Source organism: Thalassophryne amazonica, chromosome 4 (genome assembly GCF_902500255.1).
Source record: "Thalassophryne amazonica chromosome 4, fThaAma1.1, whole genome shotgun sequence".
NCBI classification, from domain to species: Eukaryota; Metazoa; Chordata; class Actinopteri; order Batrachoidiformes; family Batrachoididae; genus Thalassophryne; species Thalassophryne amazonica.
In genome coordinates this window covers 67582734-67602609 of record NC_047106.1, presented here as the reverse complement: position 1 = coordinate 67602609, position 19876 = coordinate 67582734, and the positions used below count along the sequence as shown (strand labels likewise).

The following is a 19876-nucleotide window of genomic DNA, read 5'->3' as shown; positions in this document are numbered from 1 at the left end:
ACAGCACTGTGTAATACTGATTAAAATAAATAAATAAATAAATAAATCATCACAGTCACGTGCTGCGTCATCCTCAGTGATGAATCATATTACGCTGTCTCACCAAAGTCGCACTGCCACATTATATAAGCCCATCTGCAGTTATAGTGGAGGACATTATTTCAGCCTCAGATGCCAACACCAAAAAAAATAACAGCAGATGACTCAACTTAATTCAGAGCGAGCGAGACACACACACACACACACACACACTAGCCGGCAGTGTGTCGTCACTGAACACAACGCAGCTGCACGCTGAGCAAACTACCGCACACAGACACACAGCAACATATCAGCAGTCATGACTTCAGGATTTGCAGCGGTGCAGCCTGCAGGCGGTAATGCAGCTGTTTTACCTGCAGAGGAGACATGACATTCCGTGCCCTCTAAAGCCGGCTACAGAACGCTGCTCTCCCTGCAGCTGCTGCAGGCGCACCTCACTAGCTATCACCAGCACCGCAAACAGAGGAGCAGGAAGAAATCCCATCGGTTTGATGTACTGTTCCTAATTCATGCAAGTAGAGCCACTGAGTGGAAAGAGTGCGAGGGAGGTAGAGTCAGAGCGAGAATCACAGAGGAGGGTGCAGGATGGACGGGAAGCGTGGAGGTGTAGTGAACAGCAGAAAGGGCAGCAGGGAAAGACGGCAAAGCACAGGAGATTATTACTATATGACCTACATGTTGTTTTATTATCAAAAAAAATCAACTTCTTTTTCAACACCTTTACTGGACCAATTTCATAATTAACACTAACTCATCACTACAGTATATTCTACTATTGGACAAATCTCGATTTGGAAACTGTGGCATTATCAAGAAAAAGAACCCTCTAGTGCAATACTGAGATCTTCTTTGTCTTTCGGCTGTTCCCGTTAGGGGTCGCCACAGCAGATCAATCGTTTCCATCTCACCCTGTCCTCTGTATCTTCCTCTGTCACACCAACCACCTGCATGTCCTCTCTCAGCACATCCATAAACCTCCTCTTTGGTCTCCCTCTTCTCCTCCTGCCTGGTGGATCCATCCTCAGCATCCTTCTCCCTATATACCCTGGGTCCCTCCTCTGCACATGTCCAAACCATCTCAATCTCGCCTCTCTGACTTTGTCTCCAAACCGACCCACCTGAGCTGTCCCTCTAATATGTTCATTCCTAATCTTGTCCATTCTTGTCACTCCCAAAGAGAATCTCAACATCTTTAGCTCTGCCACCTCCAGCTCTGCCTCCTGTCTTTTTGTTAGTGCCACTGTCTCTAAACCATACAACATAGCTGGTCTCACTACTGTTTTGTAAACTTTCCCCTTCAGTCTTGCTGATATTCTTCGGTCACAAATCACTCCTGCCACCTTTCTCCACCCTGCCTGCACTCTCTTCTTCACCTCTCTACCACACTCTCCATTACTTTGAACAGTTGACCCCAAATATTTAAACTCATCTACTTTCACCACTTCTGCTCCTTGTAACTGCACTATTCCACTGGGCTCCCTCTCATTCACACACATGTACTCAGTCTTGCTTCTACTGACTTTCATTCCCCTTCTCTCCAAAGCATATCTTCACTTCTCCAGACTAGACTCAACTTGCTCTCTACTCTCACTACAGATCACAATGTCATCTGCAAACATCATAGTCCATGGGGACTCCTGTCTGATCTCAGCCGTCAACCTGTCCATCACCACTGCAAACAAGAAAGGACTCCGAGCTGATCTTTGGTGTAATCCCACCTCTACCTTGAATGAGTCTGTCATTCCGACTGCGCATCTCACCACTGTCACACTATTCTTGTACATGTCCTGCACTACCCTAACATACTTCTCTGCCACTCAAGACTTCCTCATACAATACCACAACTCTTCTCTTGGCACCCTATCATAAGCTTTTTCTAAGTCCACAAACACACAATGTAACTCTTTCTGTCCTTCTCTGTTCCAACAGTATTCTCAGAGCAAACATTGCATCTGTAGTGCTCTTTCTCGGCATGAAACCATACTGCTGCTCACAGATCTTCACCTGTTTTCTAAGCCTAGCTTCTACTACTCTTTCCCATAACTTCATGCTGTGGCTGATCAGCTTTATGCCTCTGTAGTTACTGCAGATCTGCACATCACCCTTGTTCTTGAAAATAGGAACCAGCACACTTCGTCTCCACTCCTCAGGCATCCTCTCACTTTCCAAGATTTTATTAAACAATCTGGTTAGAAACTCTACTGCCATCTCTCCTAGACATTTCCATGCCTCCACTGGAATGTCATCTGGACCAACTGCCTTTCCACTCTTCATCCTCTTCATAACAGCCCTCACTTCTTCCTTGCTAATCTCTTGTGCTTCCTGATTTACTCTCACCACATCATCCAGCCTTTTCTCTCACTCATATTTTTATTCATCAGCTCTGCAAAATATTCCCTACACCTTCTCAGCACACACTCCTCACTTGTCAGCACATTACCATGTGCATCTTTTACCACCCTAACCTGCTGCACATCCTTTCCAGCTCTGTCCCTTTGTCTGGCCAATCGGTACAAGTCCTTTTCTCCTTCCTTACTATTCAACTTCTTGTACAGCTCGCAATATGCCTTTTCCTTTGCTTTTGCCACTTCTCTTTTCACCTTACGCCACATCTCCTTGTACTCCTGTCTACTTTCTTCATCTCTCCGACTATCCCAAAACTTTTTCGCCAACCTCTTTCTCCTTATGCTTTCCTGGACCTCTTCATTCCACCACCAAGTCTCCTTGTCTTCCTTCCACTGTCCAGATGTCAATCAATCAATCAATCAATCAATTTTTTTTATATAGCGCCAAATCACAACAAACAGTTGCCCCAAGGCGCTTTATATTGTAAGGCAAGGCCATACAATAATTATGTAAAACCCCAACGGTCAAAACGACCCCATGTGAGCAAGCACATGGCTACAGTGGGAAGGAAAAACTCCCTTTTAACAGGAAGAAACCTCCAGCAGAACCAGGCTCAGGGAGGGGCAGTCTTCTGCTGGGACTGGTTGGGGCTGAGGGAGAGAACCACGAAAAAGACATGCTGTGGAGGGGAGCAGAGATCGATCACTAATGATTAAATGCAGAGTGGTGCATACAGAGCAAAAAGAGAAAGAAACAGTGCATCATGGGAACCCCCCAGCAGTCTACGTCTATAGCAGCATAACTAAGGGATGGTTCAGGGTCACCTGATCCAGCCCTAACTATAAGCTTTAGCAAAAAGGAAAGTTTTAAGCCTAATCTTAAAAGTAGAGAGGGTGTCTGTCTCCCTGATCTGAATTGGGAGCTGGTTCCACAGGAGAGGAGCCTGAAAGCTGAAGGCTCTGCCTCCCATTCTACTCTTACAAACCCTAGGAACTACAAGTAAGCCTGCAGTCTGAGAGCGAAGCGCTCTATTGGGGTGATATGGTACTACGAGGTCCCTAAGATAAGATGGGACCTGATTATTCAAAACCTTATAAGTAAGAAGAAGAATTTTAAATTCTATTCTAGAATTAACAGGAAGCCAATGAAGAGAGGCCAATATGGGTGAGATATGCTCTCTCCTTCTAGTCCCCGTCAGTACTCTAGCTGCAGCATTTTGAATTAACTGAAGGCTTTTTAGGGAACTTTTAGGACAACCTGATAATAATGAATTACAATAGTCCAGCCTAGAGGAAATAAATGCATGAATTAGTTTTTCAGCATCACTCTGAGACAAGACCTTTCTGATTTTAGAGATATTGCGTAAATGCAAAAAAGCAGTCCTACATATTTGTTTAATATGCGCTTTGAATGACATATCCTGATCAAAAATGACTCCAAGATTTCTCACAGTATTACTAGAGGTCAGGGTAATGCCATCCAGAGTAAGGATCTGGTTAGACACCATGTTTCTAAGATTTGTGGGGCCAAGTACAATAACTTCAGTTTTATCTGAGTTTAAAAGCAGGAAATTAGAGGTCATCCATGTCTTTATGTCTGTAAGACAATCCTGCTGTTTAGCTAATTGGTGTGTGTCCTCTGGCTTCATGGATAGATAAAGCTGGGTATCATCTGCGTAACAATGAAAATTTAAGCAATACCGTCTAATAATACTGCCTAAGGGAAGCATGTATAAAGTGAATAAAATTGGTCCTAGCACAGAACCTTGTGGAACTCCATAATTAACTTTAGTCTGTGAAGAAGATTCCCCATTTACATGAACAAATTGTAATCTATTAGACAAATATGATTCAAACCACCGCAGCGCAGTGCCTTTAATACCTATGGCATGCTCTAATCTCTGTAATAAAATTTTATGGTCAACAGTATCAAAAGCAGCACTGAGGTCTAACAGAACAAGCACAGAGATGAGTCCACTGTCTGAGGCCATAAGAAGATCATTTGTAACCTTCACTAATGCTGTTTCTGTACTATGATGAATTCTAAAACCTGACTGAAACTCTTCAAATAGACCATTCCTCTGCAGATGATCAGTTAGCTGTTTTACAACTACCCTTTCAAGAATTTTTGAGAGAAAAGGAAGGTTGGAGATTGGCCTATAATTAGCTAAGATAGCTGGGTCAAGTGATGGCTTTTTAAGTAATGGTTTAATTACTGCCACCTTAAAAGCCTGTGGTACATAGCCAACTAACAAAGATAGATTGATCATATTTAAGATCGAAGCATTAAATAATGGTAGGGCTTCCTTGAGCAGCCTGGTAGGAATGGGGTCTAATAAACATGTTGATGGTTTGGATGAAGTAACTAATGAAAATAACTCAGACAGAACAATCGGAGAGAAAGAGTCTAACCAAATACCGGCATCACTGAAAGCAGCCAAAGATAACGACATGTCTTTGGGATGGTTATGAGTAATTATTTCTCTAATAGTTAAAATTTTGTTAGCAAAGAAAGTCATGAAGTCATTACTAGTTAAAGTTAATGGAATACTCAGCTCAATAGAGCTCTGACCCTTTATCAGCCTGGCTACAGTGCTGAAAAGAAACCTGGGGTTGTTCTTATTTTCTTCAATTAGTGATGAGTAGAAAGATGTCCTAGCTTTACGGAGGGCTTTTTTATAGAGCAACAGACTCTTTTTCCAGGCTAAGTGAAGATCTTCTAAATTAGTGAGACGCCATTTCCTCTCCAACTTACGGGTTATCTGCTTTAAGCTACGAGTTTGTGAGTTATACCACGGACTCAGACACTTCTGATTTAAAGCTCTCTTTTTCAGATGAGCTACAGTATCCAAAGTTGTCTTCAATGAGGATGTAAAACTATTGACTGCCCTAGCTGTCTCCCTCACCACATCTGCAGTACTTTTCCAGTTGTCCAAAATTGCTTCCCCTCCAACTAGTGCTTTTCTCACCTGCTCGCTAAATTTCACACAACAGTCTTCCTCCTTCAGCTTCCACCATCTAATCCTTTGTTGAGCTCTCACTCTCTTCACTCTCTCTTACCTCTAAAGTCATCCTACAAACAACCATCCTATGCTGTCTAGTGACACTCTCTCCTGCTACCACCTTACAGTCTGTGATTTCTTTTAGCTTGCATCTCCTATAAAGAATGTAGTCCACCTGTGTGCACCTTCCTCCACTCTTATATGTTACCCTGTGCTCCTCCCTTTTCTTAAAGTAGGTATTCACCACAGCCATTTCCATCCTTTAAGCAAAATCAACTACCATCTGTCGTTCCCCATTCCTATCCTTGATACCATATCTACCCATTACTTCCTCATCACCTCTGTTCCCTTCACCAACATGCCCACTGAAGTCTGCTCCTATCATCACTCTTTCATGCTTGGGCACACTCTCCACCACCTCATCTAACACACTCCAGAAATCTTCTTTCTCCTTCATCTCACAACCTACCTGTGGGGCACATGCACTGATGATATTTATAATCACCCCTTCAATTTCCAACTTCACATTCATCACCCTGTCAGATACTCACTTAACCTCCAACACACTTTTAACATACTCTTCCTTTAAAATGACCCCAACACCATTTCTCTTCCTGTCCTCACCATGGTACAACAACTTGTACCCACCGCCGATGCTCCTGCTCTTACTTCCCTTCCACTTGGTCTCTTGCACACACAATGGGCCGCATGTATCAACGTTGCGTACGGCGATATTTGAGCGTATATGGGGTGTACGCCAAAACGGCTGCGCTACTTGGTATTTATCAATGTGGTCGTTGGCGTACGCTGCGCTGAAAATATACACCAGGTCGAGAGGTGGCGTAAATTATACACCAAAATGAACCAGCGCTGGAATCCACATAAAAATGATGATCAACATGATAAACAGTGCCATTATACAAATCAATGCATATGTTACATAAATAACACTTTCCTGATTATACTACATAATAATCAATACAAATCCCACCTTTGCAGGATTGTTATGGAGCACGATCCATGGCCACAGCGCTGACTGCAAAGAAAGCGCTGCTCGCCTTTTTCTCCAGACTTCGAGCCTGGAGCCAAAGCAGCGCTGAGCTTCACTTCATGTGGTGTGATCGTTTTAGACAATGAAATTGATAATAACAACTGTAGTTTCTTTCATTCCCTTAATTCGCCCGTGCTGCAACCAGGTTTTGTCGTCTCCATTCGGTTGTCACAATAAAATAAATACAGAAATACATTTAAAAAATAAAGAAATCTGACAGATTAGGCGTGTCTTATTAATTGAGCGAGCAAATATCCACATGTCAAGAATTACTGACATGTGAAAAGAGAATACAGTGGTCCTTCGCTATTAACGCCGTTCACCCGTCGTGTCCTCGGAGTATTTAGTCCAATTTTGCATGCCTTTTTTTTTTTTTTTTACAGTGTTCTGTGTTCTGCGTATCTGTTTATAAGAATCTTGTTGCCCAGAAGAGAAAAGAGCGCCAACAACTACTCATAACTGTGTTTGTCACACGGAAACAAACACCTGCTGCAGCCAGGTGTGAGTGGAAAAAGGCGCAGCACCAGAACGCAGAGGCCCGATCTGTGAAATACTGGCGAGTCACTATTAATAATTTCTTATGTATCCGACCTCGTTCGTTGATCGTTACAATTAATTTGTTAGTTCTAAATGCCATCATAATTATTTATAGGAAAACGTTCTATTTTTATTTCTCAAATGTTTGGGCCTGAAAACAGTTTGGTATTATTTTCCTACTAAGGTTTGAACTTTGAGAGTGTTTACACACGAGAGAAAAGTGAGAAAATGTTCATGCCTGATTGAGAAAAGTGTATAAACTGTGTAGTGAGGGGTTTTACAGCTTTGAAACGTCTATAATAATTGTAAAAAATAATGCTGCCTAACGTTGCGGTTTCGTGTATTTCGGGCTATTTTTTAGAACGTAACTCCAGCGATTAATGAGGGACCACTGTAACACTTTATTGATTATATACTACAAAACAATTGATACGACAGCCGCTTTTGACGCTCTACTGGCACGCGTCGTGATTGGTGGCGTTCTTTTTCATTGCCGTCTTCCCGGCTTCCATGTCGTAAAATGAGGGTGTGTCTGAAGCGGAGTCTGAATATTTATGGGCGTCTTTATTATAATTACGATTGTTTCCACCCGCCGCATTTATCAAGATCACGTCAGGCGTACGCCAGAAATGGGCAGGTGCGCACTGCTTGATACATGTCACGGCAACTTTGGTGTATTTCAAGTTTACGCCGTAAATTTACGCCACAAGTGCGCAACATTGATACATGAGGCCCACTATGTCTACCTTTCTCCTCTCCATCATATCAGCCAGCTCTCTCCCTTTACCAGTCATACTACCAACATTCAAAGTCCCCACTCTCATTTCCACCCTTCTAGTTTTCTTCTTCTCCCCCTGTTTGTGGCAACGTTTTCTTCCTCTTCTTCGTCGTCTTTGCCCAGCAGTAGCCCAATTTCCACCGGGACCCTGTTGGGCAATAGCACTGCTGGCGGACGTTGTTAACCCGGGCCGCGACCGATCCGGTATGGGAATTCTATTCTGACTCTGCATAGTTGGGTTGGCTTGTTTTATGCCGGATGCCCTTCCTGATGCAACCCTCCTCATTTATCTGGGCTTGGGACCGGCACTCAGAATGTACTGGCTGCACACCCCATGTGGCTGAGTTTAGTGCAATACTGAGATAATCAGTTTAAATTCATTATAGCACAAAATACTGTGAAACCAAATCGCCATGCTTCTTAGTCAGAGAAGTAAACTGTCATTGCCAAAAGCATGAGAAGTCCTTTTATTACCTCTCACTGGCCATGCTGAGATGGGAGATAGAGAATGGCACAATTTCTGTGCATCCAGGGTTTTCATGTATCCCATAATCCTTTGCACGCCAGAGAGTCAAGAGAATAACCAGAGAATGTTGTTTCTCATGGTCTGAGAGTCCTTCAGGTGCCTTCTGGCAAACTCCAGGTGGGCTTCCATGTGCCTTTTACTAAGGAGTGGTTTCCATGTGGCCACTCTACCGTGGATTGCTGCAGAGATGGCTGTCCTACTGAAAGGTTCTCCTCTCTGCACAGAGGATTGCTGGAGCGCTGATAGAGTGACCATCGGGTTGTTGGTCACCTCCCTGACTCAGGCCCTTCTCTGATCGCTCAGTTTAGACGGGTGTATGTATTCACAGCCTTTACCATGAAGGCTAAGAAAAACTAAGAAATTGCCATGAAAACTAAGAAATCACATGCACCATGTACATTTGATTTCTTAGTTTTATTTTTAATAAATTTGCAAAAAGCTTAAAAAAATGTTTTTCGAAATTGTCATTATGGGGTACTGTGTGCACAATTTTGAGGATTTTTTTAATCTATTTTGGAATAAGGCTATACATAACAAAATGTGGAAAAAGTGAGGTGCTGTTCTGGATGCAGCGTATATGTTGAAAGCTCCACTGTAACATGTAAACTGCAAAGACACACTTGCGTCTGTAGTAACAATGCCTTATGTGCCAAAACATCACAAATGTGATTAAAGCTAGAGTTGGTAGTCTTGGAGAGCTAGCAAGAGAGCCAGGAAGATTTGAAAGTAGCACCTCCTCTAGGTTCCACCCCCTCCCCCGTCAGTACTCCGTCCAAAGGCACGCCCCCACAAGCTTGAACACGCATCTGACTGTGGGACTCAGCGGGGCAGACAAGTGGCTGGACTGAAAGGCGCAGGACACGCAGGAGCCAAAAATATTGCAGGAGTGCACACGAGGCCTGAAAAAAGGCTGCTCTATCACTGTATTATGCTTAAACCATATATATTGAGCTATAACACAAAACTGTCAAAATGGGTAATAAATATAAGTGTAAAGATGATTGAAAATATCAGAGCAGTAAACGGATCAGTCCTTACGAACGCCGTGCAGATCGCTGCTGCTGCGTTCATGTACCATTGGAAATTACACACTGTTTGCTTGGATTTTTTTTTTTATGTGGGTGGGGGTTCAGCTTCACTGGGCTTAGGCACCTTATATAGGCAAGAATAATCTTTTGTGTGGATACAATGAATTATTTTACCAAAGATAAAATGAAAACCACGCTCCTGCCACAAGCAATTGCGGAGTTTGAAACAACAAAATAGTCCTGTAATTTCCGACAGGTACTTGAACGTAGCAGCAGCAACAATCTGCGTGGCATTCAAAAAGTACTGCTCTGATGATATATTCAATCAATGAAAACAACAAATCCCCCCGAAGCAAAAGTAATTACCTGTCCAACAAAAAGAGAGCAACCTCTGCATCACTTTTCAGGGCCTTCAGATGCCTCAGTTGTTTCCACTGAGAAAATGCTGCACTGATGTTGACTCTCGTCTGACCTCTTGCTTTATCCTGAGCCTTCTTAATTGCCGCCTTTTGTGCCTCCGGCTTTCTTTTGCTTGGCTTTCTATCGGGGTGAGCCATTAAATGTAATGGTGGAAGTGGTGGTTTCAGCCCTATTCCCTCTGCCATTGTACCAAAGTGAATTTCTTTGGTGAAACAAGATGAGTGTGCACACGCGGAGGAGGGAGGGACAGAGAGGGGTGTTGAGCCTGGTGACGCGAGCAGGAAGAACTAGACATGAAGGCATCTGAGTGGTTTTTTGAGAGCGCACCGCAGGGCTTATACTGGTCGGAGTTTTATCGATCCTACAGTTGCTACAGACGTCTGATTTTTTTCATTCCTTTTTCTGAATACATAATGTATTGACTACTGTTAGGATAGACGGACCATTTCACCCAATATAACAAAAAGTGTTTCTGAACAGAGTTACCTACCCTAGCTTTAAAGGCATTTTCTTTATTTTAGCAAACAAGTTCATGAGTGATGCAGAACAATTTTAATTTTTGGTCATCGGCCAGGGAGCTGAACTGAGCAGAAGACCTTTGCAGGAGCATACCGCATCCACAAGCTCACATCATATTTTTTTGAGAATGAAAGCATCACAGTCCAAAGTGGCCCAAGCCTTCATCCAACTGCCAATAAAAGTGCTCATTTTTAAATCACGTAAAGCTTTTGAACCAGTGGAGAAGAAAGTTCTGGACAATGTTATTTGCAAACCGTGCATGTTGGAATATTATTTAAGCAGTCTGTGTTACCTGTACAGTCTGTGTTGTCTCTGTAGTCTGTGTTACCTATGCAGTCTGTTATCTGTGTCGTTTGCATTATCTGCACCATCTACGTTACCTGTGCAGTCTGTTATCTGTGCAGTCTGTGCTATCTGTGCCGTCTGTGTTTTCTAGACTGATTGCTTTTTCACCGCTGTTGGTGACATCTCCACCATTTGTCATATCTGTGACATCTGCCGTGTATGTTATCTGCACATTCTGCATTATCGCCACCATTTGTGACATCTGCACCGTCCATGTTATCTGTGTGGTCTTTCTTATCTGTGCCTGTTCTCTCCTGAATGTCTTGTCTGCTTTCAGAAAATTCCAGGAGTACAAGCAGCCAGTCCAGCTCTGCATTAGAGACAGAAGAGCATGAATGCAGAGTCCAGTTCCTGTGTGTGGTGATTCAGATCCAAAAGCAAAAAGGAGAGCAATCTGCAATGTATGCACAGCATTAAAAAAAATAAAATTTAAGTTGTTTGGGATGTTATATTTTTAAAAAATGCACATGCTGGTAACATGTCTTAAATATATTTGAATTCTGGCTATTGCCTAAATAGTACAATTTGTGTCTCCAGTGATATTATTAGAGTTGTATTTACCTTAAAATGGATATTCTTTGGAGACTAGGTACTGTATGTAGATGGTAGTTCAGTAAATTAAATTGTAAATGACTAAAGAGTAACAGAGCAAAATCATCTCCCTGCGTGTTTGTTTTTGTGACAATTATAACATTTTACTGATGTGATAGGTATTTTTATTATCTGTGTTTTTATAGATTCACTCATGGTGAATTGGGCTTTTTGTGGGAATATACTGCAGTTCTGAAGCCAGGCTCTATGGCCCCCTGAATGTCCTCCAGAGGAATCATCTGTCCACAGGTTTTCCTGCTCTCCACTCAGCACCAGCTGCAGGAAAAGTTGAGGAAGGCTTCAACTGATCAACGTTGTTTGTGAACTGCTCCTTAAGACCCTATAATGTGGCATCCAGAAACATTTTCAGATGTCACGAAGAGATATCATGAGATCATTGCTGCCTCCATCCTCCTGTTTGAAGTTCAGGACAGGTTGGACAATAAAAGATGGGCATCTTAAAGGCCATTAATAAATCTTAATTAGATCCAGAGAGGATCCTCTGGCTCTCATTTAGCCTCTTCATCTATGTAGAGTTTAGGCTGGATGGTTTGTTTCAGTAGATGGACAACTCTAAAATAACCCTTTTCTTTCTTTTTTCTAAACACAGGACTTGACTACATCAAACATCACCTCACTGCCAACACAGACAATGATTTGCCTGCAAGTAAGCTCTAATCTTATGAGGATAAGTTAATTGAGGAAGACAAGCGGTTCAAAGGTTGGAGAACTGGGCAACCACTTTGCATGCCCCTCCACTGGAGGTACGGTTCTCTGGTCCGTCCACTGGACAGATGGATCTGTTGTAGTCCTTTCCTTCAATACAGAAGCTATAACTGAAACTCCAGCTTCTGCAGCCTGTCAAAAACTCTTTAGTCTTGCAGGTGGTCTCTTCCCTGCCAAAAGATCATGACTTAAGTGCAAGAGCCTGGAGATTTGACTGCTTCTGAAGATCAATACTCACCTCACTAAGTGACCCCACCCCAACTGCATTTGTGGCCTTTTTAATAACCTTCATGGAAACACAATCACAGACAAGATACACATAAAAAAAGAGAGACACATAGTAAGACACAGACTGAATGAGCCTCTTTTTCTGTGTGGGGATTAGTTGCGGTTTTTGTTACCTCCATTTTGGCTGCACCCAGAGCCGTGCACTCTGATCAGTGCCCAAGCGCATTATATTTGTGTTTCTCAACAACTGATGATAAAACCTGTTGTTTTTGGCTGATATGTGATTATATTCAACTATTTTTGTTGGTTAAATATTTGGAAAATAAGTGGGAAAACAAAAACATGATGAAAAAGGAGGTTTGGAAGGCATAGATTTTTATTTATTTAATGGAATTGATTTGATTTTTAAATCTCCAAACCTCCTATCACTGCTTTAATTTTTGTAGTATCCCCAAAAGGCTTAGCCGTTCACAAGCAAAGATGGGGAGAGGATCACCACTTTGTGAACAACTGCGTGAAAAAAAATAATCCAACAGTTTAAGAACAATGTTTGCAAGGAATTCAGGGATTTCATCATCTACAGTCCATAATATAATCAGAAAATTCAGAGAATCTGGAGAACTTTCTACACGTAAGCGACAAGACTGAAAACTAACATTGAATGCCTGTGACCTTCGACCCCTTAGGCGACACTGCATTAAAAACCAACATCATTGTGTAAAGGATCATACAGCGTGGCTCAGGAACACTTCAGAAAACCACTTAGTTAACACAGTTCATCGCTACATTTACAAGTGCAAATTAAAACTCTAACTAAAACTCTGGCACCATCAATGCTGACAGGTACATCCAGGTTTTGGAGTAACACATGCTGCCATCCAAACAACGTCTTTTTCAGGGACATCCCTGCTTATTTCAGCAAGACAATGCCAAGCCACATTGTGCATATGTTACAACAGCGTGGCGTCACAGTAAAAGAGTGCAGGTACTAGACTGGCCTGCCTGCAGTCCAGATCTGTCGCCCATTGATGTGGCGCATTATGAAGTGCAAAATATGACAACGGAGACCCTGGACTGTTGAGCAACTGAAGTCGTACATTATACCACTGTCCCAGCTTTTTTCAAATGTGTTGCAGGCATCCATTTCAAAATGCGCAAATATTTGCACAAAAACAAAAAAAGTTCATCAGTTTGATCATTAAATATCTTGTCTTTGTGGTGTATTCAACCGAATATAGGTTGAAGAGGATTTGTGTTGTGAAAGTGTAGGAACACGGACCCACAACAGGGGGCGACAATGAACGGACAATGGAGGAATCAAATACACTGTTTTTACTGTTGTGAAAAAAGGGCACAACAAATACAACTGATAACAATAGAGTGATTAAGTCTAATTCAAAGGTGTCGTGTGGGCAGGCTCGACGATAGGAGACGTCTGTCCAAGTCGAACCGGAACCAACCCGATCTCCGCCGCCACCGGACCCCGGGGATACTGGAGCCGCCAAGTCCCGAATTCCCAGGTGGCCACTGCCTCCGCTCGCCGGATCCGGTACTGCTGGCAGGAAACAGAAACAGTCAGGTGTGGATGCGGCTGCACCCAGCAACACGGAGGGTGGAGAGTCCACCTCCACCTCTCGTCAACAACAATCAAGAATGTGCAGAGTAAACAGTTATCTCTCAGGGGGAAAAGGAGTGCAGTCCTAGCTCCCAGTCACCAGCTCCTGCGGTCCAGAGATTAACCAGGTACTCCTGCAAAAACACGTACAGAACAATACTCACGAACGGCTGAGAGTCGTTACCTCTTAGGTATGGCGATATCTCGGCAAATGAGGTGGAGATGCCGTCCTGCTGATATACCTCCGTCTTGACTGGGATCAGCTGTCTCTAGTGATGGATGACAGCTGTCGTCCTGGCTGCTCCTGTGAGGCGGCAGCGCCCTCTGGTGCCTGGAGCCCGCACTCCAGGCAGGGCGCCCTCTAGTGGTGGTGGGCCAGCAGTACCTCCTCTTCAGCGGCCCACACAACAGGACCCCCCCCTCAACGGGCGCCTCCTGGCGCACGACCGGGTTTGTCAGGGTGGCGACGGTAGAAGTCGGCCAGGAGGGCCGGGTCCAGGATGAAGCCCTTCTTCACCCAGGAGCGTTCTTCGGGGCCGTACCCCTCCCAGTCCACCAAGTACAGAAAACCCCGGCCCATTCGTCGAACGTCAAGGAGCCGGCGCACGGTCCAGGCCGGCTCTCCGTCGATGATCCGGGCAGGAGGTGGCGCCGGACCCGGAGTGCAGAGGGGTGAGGTGTGATGGGGTTTAATCCTGGAGACATGGAATACCGGATGAATCCGCAGTGAGGCCGGAAGCTGGAGCCTCACTGCGGCGGGATTGATGACCTTGAGAATCTTGTAAGGACCAATGTATCGCTCCTGCAGTTTCGGGGAGTCCACTTGAAGGGGAATGTCCTTGGTGGACAACCATACCTCCTGCCCAGGACGATACGTGGGAGCCGGGGCCCGCCGCCGGTCTGCATGGTTCTTCGCCCTCGTCCGGGCCCTCAACAAAGCAGAACGGGCGGCACGCCACACCCGACGGCACTTCCGTAGGTGGGCCTGGACCGAGGGCACACCGACCTCCCCCTCAACCACCGGAAACAACGGGGGTTGATACCCCAAGCACACCTCGAAGGGGGAGAGGCCGGTGGCGGACAACACTTGACTGTTGTGGGCGTACTCGATCCAGGCCAGGTGGGTACTCCAGGCCGTCGGGTGCGCGGCTGTCACACAGCGTAGGGTCTGCTCCATCTCCTGGTTGGCCCGTTCTGCTTGTCCGTTGGTCTGGGGGTGATACCCGGACGAGAGACTGACCGTGACCGTGGCCCCCAGTTCCCGGCAAAAGCTCCTCCAAACATGCGAGGAGAACTGGGGACCGCGATCGGAGACGATGTCTGATGGTATCCCATGCAGACGGATGACGTGGAGGACTAGAAGGTCCGCTGTCTCCTGGGCCGTTGGTAGCTTCGGGAGGGCCACGAAGTGGGCCGCCTTGGAGAATCGGTCCACTATCGTGAGGACGACGGTGTTTCCCTGGGACGGCGGGAGACCCGTGACGAAATCCAGGCCGATGTGAGACCAGGGGCGATGAGGCACGGGCAGCGGCTGTAGCAATCCCGGTGTCTTGCGGTGGTCCGCCTTGCCCCTGGCGCAGGTGGTACAGGCCTGGATGTAACCCCGGACGTCAGCCTCCAGGGACGCCCACCAGAAGCGCTGCCGGACGACTGCCACGGTTCTTCGCACCCCAGGATGACAGGAGAGCTTAGAACCGTGACAGAAGTCCAAAACTGCAGCCCTGGCTTCTGGTGGGACGTAAAGTTTGTTCTTCGGTCCGGTTCCGGGGTCCGGGTCTCGTGTCAGGGCCTCCCGGACGGTCTTCTCCACGTCCCAGGTGAGAGCGGCCACGATAGCGGACTCCGGGATGATGGGTTCCGGGGGATCCGACGGCTCCGTTTTGACCTCATCTTCATGTACCCGGGACAAGGCATCCGATCTTTGGTTTTTGGTCCCGGGACGGTAGGTGATCCGGAAGTCAAAACGGCCGAAGAACAGTGACCAGCGGGCTTGCCTGGGGTTCAGCCGCTTGGCGGTCCTGATATACTCCAGGTTCCGGTGGTCAGTGAAGACCGTGAATGGCACGGACGTTCCCTCCAACAGATGTCTCCACTCCTCAAGAGCCTCTTTCACCGCAAGGAGCTCTCGATTGCCGACGTCATAGTTCCGTTCGGCTGGGGTCAACCTGCGGGAAAAATAGGCACACGGGTGAAGGACCTTATCGGTCTTCCCGCTCTGGGACAGCACGGCTCCTATCCCTGAGTCCGAGGCGTCCACTTCAACCACTAACTGGCGACTAGGATCAGGCTGCACCAGAACAGGTGCAGACGAGAAGCGCCGTTTCAACTCCTTGAACGCGGCTTCGCAACGATCCGACCAGCTGAAGGGGACTTTTGGTGAGGTCAGGGCTGTCAGGGGGCTAACTACCTGACTGTAGCCCTTAATGAACCTCCTGTAGTAATTAGCAAAGCCTAGGAACTGTTGCAATTTCCTACGGCTTGTGGGTTGGGGCCAGTCTCTCACCGCCGCAACCTTGGCCGGATCAGGAGCGACGGAGTTGGAGGAGATGATGAACCCCAGGAAGGACAAAGAAGTGCGGTGGAACTCACACTTCTCGCCCTTCACAAACAGCCGGTTCTCCAACAACCGCTGCAGGACCTGACGTACATGCCTGACATGAGTCTCAGGATCCGGAGAAAAGATGAGTATATCGTCTAGATATACGAAGACGAACCGGTGCAGGAAGTCCCGCAAGACGTCGTTAACCAAGGCTTGGAACGTCGCGGGGGCGTTTGTGAGGCCGAACGGCATGACCAGGTACTCAAAGTGACCTAAGGGGGTGTTAAATGCCCCAGAACAATTTTAATTTTTGGTCATCGGCCAGGGAGCTGAACTGAGCAGAAGACCTTTGCAGGAGCATACCGCATCCACAAGCTCACATCATATTTTTTTGAGAATGAAAGCATCACAGTCCAAAGTGGCCCAAGCCTTCATCCAACTGCCAATAAAAGTGCTCATTTTTAAATCACGTAAAGCTTTTGAACCAGTGGAGAAGAAAGTTCTGGACAATGTTATTTGCAAACCGTGCATGTTGGAATATTATTTAAGCAGTCTGTGTTACCTGTACAGTCTGTGTTGTCTCTGTAGTCTGTGTTACCTATGCAGTCTGTTATCTGTGTCGTTTGCATTATCTGCACCATCTACGTTACCTGTGCAGTCTGTTATCTGTGCAGTCTGTGCTATCTGTGCCGTCTGTGTTTTCTAGACTGATTGCTTTTTCACCGCTGTTGGTGACATCTCCACCATTTGTCATATCTGTGACATCTGCCGTGTATGTTATCTGCACATTCTGCATTATCGCCACCATTTGTGACATCTGCACCGTCCATGTTATCTGTGTGGTCTTTCTTATCTGTGCCTGTTCTCTCCTGAATGTCTTGTCTGCTTTCAGAAAATTCCAGGAGTACAAGCAGCCAGTCCAGCTCTGCATTAGAGACAGAAGAGCATGAATGCAGAGTCCAGTTCCTGTGTGTGGTGATTCAGATCCAAAAGCAAAAAGGAGAGCAATCTGCAATGTATGCACAGCATTAAAAAAAATAAAATTTAAGTTGTTTGGGATGTTATATTTTTAAAAAATGCACATGCTGGTAACATGTCTTAAATATATTTGAATTCTGGCTATTGCCTAAATAGTACAATTTGTGTCTCCAGTGATATTATTAGAGTTGTATTTACCTTAAAATGGATATTCTTTGGAGACTAGGTACTGTATGTAGATGGTAGTTCAGTAAATTAAATTGTAAATGACTAAAGAGTAACAGAGCAAAATCATCTCCCTGCGTGTTTGTTTTTGTGACAATTATAACATTTTACTGATGTGATAGGTATTTTTATTATCTGTGTTTTTATAGATTCACTCATGGTGAATTGGGCTTTTTGTGGGAATATACTGCAGTTCTGAAGCCAGGCTCTATGGCCCCCTGAATGTCCTCCAGAGGAATCATCTGTCCACAGGTTTTCCTGCTCTCCACTCAGCACCAGCTGCAGGAAAAGTTGAGGAAGGCTTCAACTGATCAACGTTGTTTGTGAACTGCTCCTTAAGACCCTATAATGTGGCATCCAGAAACATTTTCAGATGTCACGAAGAGATATCATGAGATCATTGCTGCCTCCATCCTCCTGTTTGAAGTTCAGGACAGGTTGGACAATAAAAGATGGGCATCTTAAAGGCCATTAATAAATCTTAATTAGATCCAGAGAGGATCCTCTGGCTCTCATTTAGCCTCTTCATCTATGTAGAGTTTAGGCTGGATGGTTTGTTTCAGTAGATGGACAACTCTAAAATAACCCTTTTCTTTCTTTTTTCTAAACACAGGACTTGACTACATCAAACATCACCTCACTGCCAACACAGACAATGATTTGCCTGCAAGTAAGCTCTAATCTTATGAGGATAAGTTAATTGAGGAAGACAAGCGGTTCAAAGGTTGGAGAACTGGGCAACCACTTTGCATGCCCCTCCACTGGAGGTACGGTTCTCTGGTCCGTCCACTGGACAGATGGATCTGTTGTAGTCCTTTCCTTCAATACAGAAGCTATAACTGAAACTCCAGCTTCTGCAGCCTGTCAAAAACTCTTTAGTCTTGCAGGTGGTCTCTTCCCTGCCAAAAGATCATGACTTAAGTGCAAGAGCCTGGAGATTTGACTGCTTCTGAAGATCAATACTCACCTCACTAAGTGACCCCACCCCAACTGCATTTGTGGCCTTTTTAATAACCTTCATGGAAACACAATCACAGACAAGATACACATAAAAAAAGAGAGACACATAGTAAGACACAGACTGAATGAGCCTCTTTTTCTGTGTGGGGATTAGTTGCGGTTTTTGTTACCTCCATTTTGGCTGCACCCAGAGCCGTGCACTCTGATCAGTGCCCAAGCGCATTATATTTGTGTTTCTCAACAACTGATGATAAAACCTGTTGTTTTTGGCTGATATGTGATTATATTCAACTATTTTTGTTGGTTAAATATTTGGAAAATAAGTGGGAAAACAAAAACATGATGAAAAAGGAGGTTTGGAAGGCATAGATTTTTATTTATTTAATGGAATTGATTTGATTTTTAAATCTCCAAACCTCCTATCACTGCTTTAATTTTTGTAGTATCCCCAAAAGGCTTAGCCGTTCACAAGCAAAGATGGGGAGAGGATCACCACTTTGTGAACAACTGCGTGAAAAAAAATAATCCAACAGTTTAAGAACAATGTTTGCAAGGAATTCAGGGATTTCATCATCTACAGTCCATAATATAATCAGAAAATTCAGAGAATCTGGAGAACTTTCTACACGTAAGCGACAAGACTGAAAACTAACATTGAATGCCTGTGACCTTCGACCCCTTAGGCGACACTGCATTAAAAACCAACATCATTGTGTAAAGGATCATACAGCGTGGCTCAGGAACACTTCAGAAAACCACTTAGTTAACACAGTTCATCGCTACATTTACAAGTGCAAATTAAAACTCTAACTAAAACTCTGGCACCATCAATGCTGACAGGTACATCCAGGTTTTGGAGTAACACATGCTGCCATCCAAACAACGTCTTTTTCAGGGACATCCCTGCTTATTTCAGCAAGACAATGCCAAGCCACATTGTGCATATGTTACAACAGCGTGGCGTCACAGTAAAAGAGTGCAGGTACTAGACTGGCCTGCCTGCAGTCCAGATCTGTCGCCCATTGATGTGGCGCATTATGAAGTGCAAAATATGACAACGGAGACCCTGGACTGTTGAGCAACTGAAGTCGTACATTATACCACTGTCCCAGCTTTTTTCAAATGTGTTGCAGGCATCCATTTCAAAATGCGCAAATATTTGCACAAAAACAAAAAAAGTTCATCAGTTTGATCATTAAATATCTTGTCTTTGTGGTGTATTCAACCGAATATAGGTTGAAGAGGATTTGTGTTGTGAAAGTGTAGGAACACGGACCCACAACAGGGGGCGACAATGAACGGACAATGGAGGAATCAAATACACTGTTTTTACTGTTGTGAAAAAAGGGCACAACAAATACAACTGATAACAATAGAGTGATTAAGTCTAATTCAAAGGTGTCGTGTGGGCAGGCTCGACG

The 19876-nt window shown here is 44.8% G+C and overlaps 1 protein-coding gene across 14 annotated transcripts in view; it reads right to left on the bottom strand.

The window, feature by feature from the left end:
- gramd1bb (GRAM domain containing 1Bb) overlaps nt 1-19876 on the bottom strand; it is a 429520-nt gene that overhangs the window by 232554 nt on the left and 177090 nt on the right. Inside the window, exon 1 of one of the 14 annotated variants that reach the window (XM_034168040.1) lies at nt 396-536. The exons of 12 other annotated variants lie outside the window; for them this stretch is intronic. In XM_034168040.1, coding sequence (XP_034023931.1) covers nt 396-526 — 131 coding nt within the window. In that variant the 5' untranslated portion in view covers nt 527-536. Of the gene's footprint in view, nt 1-53; nt 185-395; nt 537-19876 lie in introns of those variants that run through there. One more of the 14 variants, XM_034168046.1, reaches the window with a different exon arrangement.